At 42.1% G+C, this 12247-nt stretch overlaps 1 protein-coding gene across 11 annotated transcripts; it reads right to left on the bottom strand.

The window, feature by feature from the left end:
* Nucleotides 1-5555: 5555 nt before the first annotated feature.
* LOC119354968 lies at nt 5556-12247 on the bottom strand. 11 transcript variants are annotated; one of them, XR_005171372.1, is made up of 10 exons: nt 12149-12247; nt 11103-11255; nt 9300-9480; nt 8799-8963; nt 7954-8019; nt 7709-7776; nt 7544-7630; nt 7058-7132; nt 6080-6172; nt 5575-5896 (listed from the first exon to the last, which is right to left on the bottom strand). XR_005171372.1 is itself a non-coding variant. In XM_037621737.1 (5 exons), the coding sequence occupies exons 1-4, from the start codon at nt 7770-7772 to the stop codon at nt 6127-6129; spliced, it is 303 nt and encodes a 100-aa protein (XP_037477634.1). In that variant the 5' UTR covers nt 7773-7944; the 3' UTR covers nt 5556-5896; nt 6080-6126. The 11 variants fall into 11 exon arrangements, 1 of the variants encoding a protein (XP_037477634.1); XR_005171369.1 differs by having other exon boundaries at nt 5556-5896; nt 7954-8963; XR_005171368.1 differs by lacking the exon at nt 7954-8019 and having other exon boundaries at nt 6068-6172; nt 7020-7132.

Below are 12247 nucleotides of genomic sequence, written 5' to 3'. Positions count from 1 at the left end.
GAGCAACATTTATTGCAGCTAACTGCTCATTGGGAAAACTATCATCAATAGGTACTGGGTCATTAGGCACATTTTCAAGCCTAGATAAATTATCAGCTACGGGGTTCTCAGCTCCTTTTCTATCAATGATATGTAAATCAGATTCTTGTAACAAGAGAACCCATCGAATAAGTCTAGGTTTAGCCTCTTTCTTTTTCATAAGATATTTAATAGCAACATGATTAGTGTGAACAATTACTTTGGAATCAACAATATAAGGTCTAAATTTATCACAAGCAAACACCACTGCTAAGAATTCTTTTTCGGTAGTAGCATAGTTTTGTTGAGCACTGTCTAGAGTTTTACTAGCATAATGAATAAGATTCAGTTTCTTATCAACTCTTTGTCCTAGAACAACACCAATAGCATAATCACTAGCATCACACATAATTTCAAAAGGCAAGTTCCAATCAGGTGGTTGAACAATATGTGACACCCCGAGTCCGATGCGCCAGGTGTCTTTCAGTTATTCGCCGACGTTCCCATGTCTTTTGCTTGCGTGTTGCATTTCATCATGTCATCATGTGCATTGCATCATCATGTTTTTGAAACTTGCATTCGTCCGGGTTCCCCCAGTTCCGTCCGTTGTCCGTTCTGAGCCCAACCACACTCGCACGCGCCCGCGGCATGTCCGAAATAGTATTTTATAAGTGGCCGGAAAATGTTCTCAGAATGGGTTGAAAGTTGGCGTGCGGTGTTGTTTTGTTGTTAGTAGGTTGCCTACCAAGTTTTATCGCATTCGGAGTTCGTTTGATGCCCCAACAGATAACTATGGCGGCAGTATAGTCGGTCTATCATCGGACGTTTTCGGTCTCCGAAAAAACTGTTGCCAGGCTTTCCCTCTCTTTCCTCCCTAACCATCTATACAGTCCACTACCTACCGCCAGACCCAACCTAACCTCTCTCGTCAGCCCGCGGTTCTCCTCGCGCGCGCGTCCGAAAGCTGTCCCGGACCCGACCCGGGCAGTCGTCACTGTTGGTTTCGGATCATCCCCAAACATCCCTAAAACATCTGCGATTATTTATTTGGACCTTCTAGCCTTTATTTTTCTCGGCCGTCCGATTATAATCGTAGGGACGAGATAGCCCTACCCAAATCCCTACCTATATATATAGTCTAACCCTAGCCCTGTCCCATCCATCCATCCATCAAATCCCCCCCGCCGCCGCCACCCACTCTTCCTTGTTCCTCGGGATCTTCCCGATCCACTCGATCAAGCCACCCGACTAGCCTCCTTCCTCGTTATCCCCATCGGCCAACCACCTCTCTCGCCTCGATCCACCAACCAGCGTCGCAACCCCCACCTCCTCCTCACGCCAGGGGCTCGTCCTCGCGCCCGAGCGCACGCAGTCAGCTCCGACCGGCGCCCCACCCAAACTCCATCCGCGGCCGTGCTTCCTTGCCTCCACGCCCGCAACCACCCGAGGAGAGAGCCTCGCGCTCGTGCACGGGCACGCACATGAGCTTCTGCGCCCGCGCCTCGATCCCGACGCCATGAAGGACCTCCGAGCTCTTCCCCAACGTCGGCCTCCTCAACCACCCCTCGCCACCACTGGCAGCTCGTCGCCGGAGACCCGTCAGCAGACCACCAGCGTTGTGCCCCGCCATGCTTCGTGCCTTGTCGACTGTCGCCGAGAGTGTGTTGCGCCCCTCACTGAACCTCACCGCCGCCTTGCCTGCTCTGTGTCCAACCTACAGCACTGAGGAGAGGCCTCTGCGTGGACCCCGCCAACCGGTCCTGCTGCTGCCGCCAAGCTGCATCCGCGCCATCCTCGTCGCCAAGACCGCCGGAGGTTGCGTCCTCGCCGCCAGTGGCAGAGCCAGAACTTTTTTGAAGCCCGGGCAAGCTTGAGCCTAAGTCTAATTTGGAAATCAAAATCAAGTGTTTCGATAAACAATATATAAAATCGCCCCAAACTTCAAAAACACAAATATCCAATAGTAATGAAGTGAAAATATGAACATATCAGTCATGCAAAATGTAATTTTAATGTGAGCTAGTATATGATACATCAATATTCAGTTTTATATACTACCAGAATCGGGTTCTTTGTCAAGTACCAAAGTAGTCGGCGAAGGCCGGTATCACAACTCAGCAACTAGTTTGCCGAGTGCAATACTCGACAAACCCTACTTGAAATACCCCCTTTCAGCAAAGAGAGCTTAATCGATTTCCTTCCATCGGATACTTGACAAAGACTTTATCGAGGGTTAAAATGAGCTACTCGGTAAAATAAAGTAGGCTAACGGCTAGTTAGACAGATATGGCGCTTGCCACGTGGCATGTTGTCTTTGCCGAGTATCTTCCGTACCATACTTGGCGAAGACAATACAATTGAAGGGTGACACATGCCAATTGCAGTCTTCGGCAAAGCGTTCGTTGGTTTGCCGACTATCTTCCGTACCTTACTCGCCGAAGACAGGACAACTGAAGGGTGACACATGTCCTTGATGTTTGCCAAGTGCAGTCCTCGGCAAAGCATTTGTTGGTTTGTCGAGTGCTGCCTTTAGCAAGCGTTCGTAGGTTTGTCGAGTGCTGCCTTTAGCATGATACTAGGTGAAGATGGTTCCATTGCAGTTAACGTGTCCTTGGTGTTTGTCGAGTGTTGCCTTTAGCAAGCGTTCGTAGGTTTTCTGAGTGCTACTTGACAAACAACTTTCGGCAAAAGGGCTACTCAGGTTGCACCATGTGTCGCCCATTGCCAAGTGTCCTGGAGAAGGCTCTCGCCAAACTGTCCTAGGAGCTTCGAGATATTGCCATGTGACAACATAAGTCATAAAACAAGGCCATGCATAGAACTAAACTTGTCATGTTACTTGTAAAAATATATCTATCAAAATTAGCATCCAAACATCCTAGAAGGCACTATACAACAAAAACAATTGAATTTCTAATGCACATAAATTAAGTGTTGCGATTAGTGAACATATTCAAAATAAAGAGCTTGTGTAAGAAAAGAGACGGACATAGGGCCTGTTCTGAAGCCCTCCAGCTCCACACTTCACAAACTTCTCAGATGAAAAAGTCCCAAACGGTTTGGCTCTAAGAAGCTGGATTCTCGAAGTTATGCCGATGCCAGTGCAAAATCCTGGAGGAGCATCGGCCCAGCTCCACGAATACGAAAAGCTGGAGTTCGCTCATATTACAACCAAATTTCCACCGCCAAGTGAAGCGAAGCGAACCGGTACGCTCAGTCGAACGCATCGCTCGATAAAATCACTACAGGGGCTCGTTCCTTCCATGTCTAGCACAAACTGGGCTGCCTCCTTGCGGCCCAAACTCGGGCCCAACCATCCCAGCAACCGCCCAGCTGGGCTTTAGCGCTGGAGAAGCTATGCAGGACGCCGAACGCTTGAGAGTCGCTAGGTGAAGCAAGAAGCTGGCTAGGGAAGCTGGATTTGGGAAGTTCTGTGAAGTTGGAGGAGTTCATAACACACCCATAGTACTGAATATATCAGTATCACGAGGCAGTCGCCGCACCACCTAAACTCAAAATTTAGCCCTAATCTATCAATCTTCAAATTAGTTAGAAATTTTACCTAATCAGGAGAAAGACCAGAAAGGCACTGGACGAGGAGGATATAAGCCATTCCTAGAGATGGATCCGCTCCACCCGCCACCGGCCGTGCGCCTAGGGCGGCCTCCGGATTCGCTCGCCGCCGGTTCGTCTCCATAGTCCAGCCTATTTTCCCCTTTTTTCAAGGGGTAGAAACAAGCAGCCGAAGTGGTTTTTTTTTGAGGCAATCTCGCGAAGCTTTATTAAACTGCACCAATGTTTACAGAGATAAAAGATAGATTGTCGGGGTGTCCTAACCAAACATGGCGGCCCACCCCTAGCTTCAAAACATGCTTCGCTAGATTGTGAGCTTCGAAATTCGAGCTCCTAAATTCATGTCCAAAGTTGCAAACTGCAAAAGAAATATTGTGCTCCAAGATTTCATGTAGAATGGCTTCGTTGTGAACTGCTCATTTTGGAAGAAGGGAATCCAAAGTTGCAAACTGCAAACGAGCAGCCGAAGTGGTGGCGTCGTTGTGACTGCCCGTTTTGGAAGAAGGGAATCGCAGCCCATGACTGACGAACATTACGCCGATTGCACTTGGTAGGCCTAGTTAATTAGCCCATGACAACGCTTGGTAGGAGCCCATTGTTGTGTTCTGCTCAAAAAGAAAAAAATGAACCCATTTGTTTATCACGTATCGTACACTTCTGCCCGGGCAAACGATGATGCATAACAGATTTTGCCCCATTGTTTATCAGGTGTGTACGCTGTCCCGTGGCCAGCGAGCCCGGGCAAGTGCCCGGGGTGGCCGGGCGCTGGCTCCGCCACTGCTCGCCGCCCCTGCTGCCTTCCCCGTTCTATTTCTGCACTGAAGCTCTCTTTCTCTCTCGTCACTGACCTCTCTCTCCCTCTAAGCTTTCTGTCATTTATACTCCAGGGAGACCACCATGACCTCGAAGCTCCATGCGCCGCTGCCCGAGTCGTCGCCCACCTGCGTCCTCCTCTGCTTTGTTGCATCGAGCGAGCGAGGGGAGCGCCTGCGTTGACCGCGCCGCCAGCGTGCTGGGCCACCGCTCGCCTTCACCCGCATCAGCCCAGCAGCGCCAAGGCCGTGCCAGGCCTGCGAGGCCTCTCCACCAGTCGGGCTGAGGCCCATGGTGAGGCCGCCCCCGTGCGCCCTCTTTTTTTCCTTTTCTTTTTTTCCCGCAGTTGGGTCAGATCTCATATTCGGCCCATATCCTTTTTTTCCTGCCTCTGCGATTTAGCTTTTATTCCAGGGAGTGCAGTTTTTCAGAAAAGTCCCTAGAGTTCATGCATTTAATAACTCATCAACTATACATCATATGTTAAAACATTATATATGAAAAATGCTTAGAATTATGTGTAGGTTAATTATATGCCACTTTCATGCATGTTAAAAATGTTTAAACTTGTTGTTTGCTTTGTTTTGCTATATTGCCATGCTAAAATGCTTTAATTCATAACTAATTAACCATAGCTCCAAATTTAATAAACTTTATATGTAAACTAGTTGACCCATTGCATCAAATGGCGCAGAGACCCGCTAAAGACATGCTATCGATGAAAATAGTTTCATGCTGCAAGGACCCTACTAAATCATGCTATTTTTTAAACATGTTTATTACATTGTGAAATAATAGTCTGGGAAAAGGAAAATTGCATAATATGAATACGTTCAGTTTGAAAATATGCCCACTATGATGAGAGAGTAAAGTTGGCATGGTTGTAGTTTTTTGGCAATGGGTTTGGAAAAAGAAAATATTTGTGTGACATGAATAGGTTACTATATGCTTGAGCAATCACATAGGACACGAATTGTAACTATTTTTATAAAAAAGAATAGACTTGTCCTTCAAAATATATACTTGAGCATGCATAATTTGTTGTGTTATTCAGGAACATGAAGGCATAAGTTTTTTTAAAAAAATACAAACAAAGAATGAAATGTAAATAGTTGCTTAATGTAATTATGCAACAAATTAGAACATCGGTGGGTCAAATAACTGAGCCTGCAATTAGAAAGTCCAAATAGCTTACGCTAAAAAGAAGGTAAACATAGGTGACACAATAAAGCCTGGTTTGATGAACTCTATCGCACACTTTGTGATGTTTGATGAATAAAGCTACCCCTCAAAAAAAAGTGACACAATAAAATGTACTTAATACATGATGAACATTTCTTAGAAATAGTGGTCAAATACATCATATAATTTGGTTCTGTACAAAAAAAGTTTCCTCTTTTGTGTACATATCCTAAACACCACCCCTTGCGATGAACTGTGTCTTTGTCCACAAATTTGGTTATTCCCCATCCAGCATGTCAGTTGCAGTCTCCTGAAGCATAGGAACAACACAAGTTAAAACAATCTGGTCAAACATACACTAAGAATATACTCATGGGCATTATCGACAGATTAAACCAAAGTTATAGTGCAGCAGGTTCTCTGTAAAGTCAAGTTACCATGCGGTTTTTACGAACCAATGGAGAAAAGCCAAAACACTGACCCAAGAATTAACCTGAGAAGGCCGTTCTTCAAGCTGACTCCTAGCAGAAGATGATGCATCTAAGTGAAGCTGCCTGGAGATTTCTTATATGTCCCTTGCTCTCTACTGCAACAGATAGTTGGAATGGCATATAAGATAAGTGTGAGGTACTGACAGAAGCTCACTCTCAAAAGGCACATTCAGTATGTGTATGTAATGATATAGATGCGTTATTAATTAAGTAACATGAATAAGTAGTTGCATATTTCTTCTAGGGACAACTGTTTACATATTTCTTCTATATCCATTGCTCTCTGATGTTATAGCATATATCTGTACTGTAAGTAACAAAAGAGTAGTCTCTTTCCTTTTTTCAACATAACAGTCTACTTATCTGATGCACTTGGGCTAACAGGAACATAAGAAAACACCAATGACTAATCATTTGGAAGGCAGCATGGCTGAGTCCTACACATGGCTAGTCAAGCCCTCTTGCCAAGCTGGAAAGTTTCTTACAAATGCGGAAATATCCATAAGATTGCATCTCTCCTGTTCTACTCAAATAATATTTTGTATATATCAGAGGTTTCAAAAGCTAGGTACCAGTTAACTCCTATTGTGTCTGTTTGTATATATATATATCATTGGTCTGTTTTATTCTAGAGCCTTACTAACCAAATAAAGACCAAAATTTTGAAGTAAATTCTATGCCTAGAAACCAAATAAGAACTACACTGAAAATATTTATGAATTACTACAACTATTCAGACCATTTTAGACTACTTTAGTATGAGACTGTAACCAAGAATAATGAATGTAGGTGATCTGATATCTTGTTCGAACAATAAAATAAATAAGGACATACAGGTAATGGATTCGACCAACAAAACCAAATATTTCTAGATCTGTACGAACTTCTAAAGAATTGATCAAATCTTAAAAGTTAGAAAGGCTAAGGAGATAGAGTAATGACATGTTACAGGAATAAGCATGCATGTCCGCTGACCATACATAGTAGCTGATTGGCGATGATGCACTCAATGCGAACCGGTGTTTCCATGCCTATCAGGATAAAGGTATTCTTTTCTGCAAGGATAAACATGGAAGTGGAGTGATCAAGCAGACCAAAAAGAGTTTTCATGACTTAAAAATAATAAACAGAATATGGAAATAAGTGCTTTGAAACATAGAATTTTGGAGCTGCACAAAAGATGCAGCTGAAGAGGACACCCCTAAATGAGAACATCAAGCTAAAAAATTAAGCTAGCAAACCAGTCTGACCTATTAGATATCCCACATGGGCAGTAGCACCTACATATTGAAGCAACAAAATTGACAAAAAAAATCCCCATATATGAACATCACAATCTGTGGGCATTAACTAAACACAAATTAAACCTAAAAGAAGAAGTCAAATGATAAATCTTCTACAACATTAACACATGGGTGATAACATCAAGAAAACAATTGATTGTGTTCACACGAGAGAAATATCACCTTGTTCTTCTTCACCAAATTCTTCTGCTGGATTATTCCTCCTCTTATTTCTCAGATCGTCAGACATCGAATCAGAGAATGGAGCGCCTAACAGAGCAGAGCAGGGAAAATCTTTAGGTCTAGTAAAACATTAGCCAAGCGAGTACACAAATTCTTGTCCATTACCTTGAGGAATATGAGATCCAAAAATAACACACTGCGATAAGGTGACCATTATGACAATGTCCATGGACCTGCAAGCACCATTGAGTACAATCACAGAAAAAAAAATCAAAAATACATTACAGAACAACAGGACATCATCACAATAATACCTTTAATCTAAGAGAATAAATGAATAATAATGAAGAAATAATGGAAGGAGAACAGAACTATAAAGCTTTTATTAATCGATGAGTAGCCTGGTTCACTTCCCAAATATAAATATGCAGAAATTGAGGGAGATGGACACCGATCAATTTGACATGCTGCGCTTTCTGCCAAACCAAGAGACAACCAGCCAATGTATTTTTAGCTCCACTACACCAATCTGATTGTAAGCTGATCAAGCAGAAAGAATAGACAATATAAACCATGCCCCTATTATCCTAACCCAGGGCAGCCGACAAGCGGGACCAGGAGCAGCACCGGCCCACCTGTCATTGCGATACCACAAGCTCGGGCCAAAATAATGTGCCTTACTAACCAAACATGCTGAAGATCAAGATAGCTAATGAGTTAAGGATCATTTTTCAGCGGCAGGCCCGTCTGAAGCAGATCACAAAATTCTATCACTGCCCTTGAACTCCTTACACCTAAGCTCGAGAACACACAAATGCTTCTATGAAAGCTTCAGACGACCAGTAAGTCAGTCGGTATTACTCAAAAGAAATAATAGAATAATCAAACAAAAAAACAGTTAGGCTGGAATAACTTCAGATCTAGAAGCATATCTGATGTAAGGACCAGATATGCAATCTCAATGGTGAGAACCCGTGCAAGATTAAGAAATTATCAAAGTCCCTGTCAATAAGTCCTGATTAACCGGTAGATAAAATGCCAATATCCTTTCACTTAATTCAGACAGCACGTATAGGATCATGTAGCAGTACATGTGTGTGATTAGAAACCAAGTTCATTATGGAAAGGGACATTTTGTACAAATGTTATGAACGAAAGCTCTTATTTTCATATTTTTGTATCCTTTTTTAAACTATGAATCTAATCTTTTGGAAAAAATAAGTCTCTTATCATTATGTGTGTAAATAAAAATTACATTGCAACCACTTGGGATGAGTCAAGTGGATCTGAAACAATGGTTGTCCTGCTCCGGCCCCTAGTGTACCTCCCTCCTACAGTCCTGCTCCAGCTCCTTCTTTAGCTCGTCAGCTCCTCACGTTAGCCTTCACGCAGCTGGAGGAAGGAGGCAGGCGCATAGGATCTGCAACAACGTCCAGAAAACAAAATTTACATATTTTTCAGAAGATGGACGTACCAGAACTATCTCAATAATGAGCTAACATCTAAAACACCAGAAACTGAAGAACGCGGCAGCAGCACAAATCTTCTTCACAATAAGAAAAGTAATCTTAAATTAGACAAGGATACTGGTATGCAAATTTGAGGTAGAAAAATGTTCATTTTCCCAGGTACTAACTCTCAACTGGTTTGCAAATAAACTGACTAAAAAGATCTGTAGATTAAACATGAGATCCGACTGACAAGCACGAAATGACATTCTGTTCTAGGCTCAAATCAGCAAGTAAGTAGTAACCACCTTAATTAGAAGGGTCCCCTCAGCCTGAGGCCATACAAGTAAGGTGGCCCCTGACAAAGAGGGTCTCATGCTCTATGGGTCAGCCTGGTATCCTTCATTTGCGCAAAACTACTCTGGGCCATGGGTCTCTTTTGAAATCTACCACAGCATATAATTGCATGTGCTTGTCCCTGTTCAGTTTCTGCACAACATTACAACAATTTGTGAGGTGATTTATAGTTGAGAGAATTCCTTATTTAACACTGGCTTAAACTTTTATTCCCTATTTAACACTGGAAAAATATTTCTTCCCTCTCTAACACAACCTTTAAATTTTGTTCCCAATATAACACTTTCATCTATTTTTTGTGCAAACAATGTTAAATGACACGTGAAATGACAATTTTACCCTCATACATCTATTCAGTTCTTTTATTTATTTTGGTGTCCTATTTAAGGGTGGAATCCATGGTTAGTGTAACAGAATGGCGTCATATTCCTAGAGATCACACGTACGAGTACCAAACAGCTAACTCCCTAATGGATGGATTTCTTAAGCTAGCTTGCACATAGCACAAGCACGTATAAAACAACATGGCCGCCGACTTGCTTGCTTGATGGCTCGACTCGACGAAACACGCACACGACACACGCGAACAATATGAGGACACGCCGAGTTGATTACAAAAGGACCGTGTCGTGCCTTTGGATTTTTTTTATTTTTTTTTACCGTATCATGCCTTGGGATTTTTAATTGCTAGTATTTCTGATTAGGGTGACGGTTCAGTGTACCTATATATCAGCTGCCAACACAATCTAGCCTTTTCAGAGTATCAAACTCTAGCATACACATGTATGCGTACAAGACACGGACACAGACGAGTTGGGTTTAATTCCAACATCGGTGTTCTTGTGCAAGCGGATTGTGGGCCGGGTGAAGCTAATGAGAATGACTTTGACCTGACTTAGGTCCTTCTAGTGCCAGGGGTAAACTTGTCATTTCACATGTCATTTAATATCATTAGGTCAAAAAATGTACTGAAGTGTTATATTGGGAACATAATTTAAAGTTGGTGTTATATAGGGAAGAAATATTTCTTCGATGTTAAATAGGGAAACGAAATTTAAAACAGTGTCAAATAAGGAATTCTTTCTTTATAATTTCTCCACAACATACATTTTGTCCAGTCATGGAAAGTCTACAAAGAAAAATCACGATAGCCGAGAGAAGTCATGGTATTCTTGCTGCAAAAACTACGGCTAGATCAGTTTTAAAGTTCAAATTTTAGTTTGTAGAAACAACTTAAGTGGCAAGTTATTAGATATTCTGCATCAGAACAGAGTCTTGACTAAATAATAACTTGCATAAGCACTGGACCTATGCAGACCAACTAAACTGAATATTCTACATCAGAACAAAATATTGACTAATTAATAACTGACATAAGCACCGGACCTGTAAACAATCGCCCTCTAGGACAAACGTAGACCAAACTAAACTGAATATTCTCTACCAGAACAGAATCTGGGACAAATGCAGACCAAAGTCACCAAACTAAACTAAACTGAATATTCTACGCCAGAACAGAATCTTGACGACATACGTATGAAATGGCCAAAAACTGATTACAGGTAACGTTTGTATCCTAGCATTACTACAAAGGTAAATTGAGGTACTGATCATGTGCATGCAAACACACAGGGAGTGTTTCATTTACATTCACCTTTGATTCTCCATATATTTTATGTGCTCTCCAGTAAAAGAAAATATTTGGATGGTGAATTCACAAGCCAAGGACAACTGAAGTTGGTTATGTGACATACCGGGTATGAGTGTGATGTATACATGGATTTGAAATTCCTATATTTTCGAGCTCATCCATGATAAGATCCATAGCCTTCCATATATGTTTTGTAAGGATCACCAGACTCAACGTATGCCAGAGGAACTCCATGAGCGCTAAAACATAGCATGATCTGCAAGTTTCATGTTCCCTCAGATATAATATTTCATTCAGAGCGCATCAACTGAAAATGATAAATTCTATATAAAGTCCAGAAAGAATAAAACAACAAAGTAGGAGTAATCGAAGTTATATCTATATCAGTAGTAAGCCATTTTTGCTTGATTGCTAATAATCGAAGTTATATCTGTATCAGTAGTAAGCCATTTTTGCTTGACTGCTATCATACTAATTGAGGATGCATTCTCCAGGGAGCAAAAAAAGCAAACTAATTTTCTGAATACATTACAAACACACCGAGATAAGAAAATCTAAATGAGGCATCATGCCGTTAGGAGCCAAGCAATGGAAACCTAATGGTGAAAATACTACATAAACAGGTAGAATCGAATGGAAATCGAGGGAGCTTCAGGTGAGCGGGTCGCCCAGCCACATAGTATGCATCAAAATTCAGTATAAAAAAGGACTACTCATGAGTAGAAAGATCATTGTCGCAATTTGGAAGGACATGTTCTAGTAGGAATCCTAGATATACAAAGAGAGTATTAGTTCAGCAGAATCAATATCATTATGCAACAAACTATCAACCATTGCACTATATCTCAAGAATTTATAGTGTAGCCACCAAACAAAGTGGTAATCAAGGCAACATCAATCTAACAACAATGGCTGACTGATGATGTTTTAGTCCTTCTGGTTTACTAATTCAGAGGAACTGTAACAAAAATCGCTCTTTGGTCAATATCATCAACTGATTCTTTGAACTCTAAATTCCACTCTTAGCTAAAATTATTCTTCCTCTCTTCTATGTCAGATCTGCACACGTCAAGTTTAGAAATCCATATAATAGCAAAGTAAAATACGTGTGAGGAAGAAATTAAGAGAGGGAGAGAAAGAGTGGAGCACCTAGTTCGCCGCCGGCTTGCATCGCTCGAGCCGCCTGCACCTCCAGATCCACGAGGCAGCCATGGGAGGAGAGATGAGCTCCTAGTTCCTCTCGCCTTC

This window comes from Triticum dicoccoides, chromosome 2A, assembly GCF_002162155.2.
Source record: "Triticum dicoccoides isolate Atlit2015 ecotype Zavitan chromosome 2A, WEW_v2.0, whole genome shotgun sequence".
NCBI lineage: Eukaryota > Viridiplantae > Streptophyta > Magnoliopsida > Poales > Poaceae > Triticum > Triticum dicoccoides.
The sequence above is the reverse complement of the archived record's forward strand: the minus strand, read 5'-3'. Positions and strand labels throughout refer to the sequence as shown.

Bases quoted from the DNA above. Each gene is read 5' to 3' on its own strand.
- LOC119354968 (XM_037621737.1), bottom strand. From the start codon at position 7,772: ATGGACATTGTCATAATGGTCACCTTATCGCAGTGTGTTATTTTTGGA. The intron at 7,133-7,543 runs GTGATATTTCTC...TTATCCTTGCAG, and splicing joins ATTTGGTGAAGAAGAACAAG to AAAAGAATACCTTTATCCTG. The intron at 6,173-7,026 runs GTAACATGTCAT...TATCTGTTGCAG, and splicing joins GGACATGCATGCTTATTCCT to TAGAGAGCAAGGGACATATA.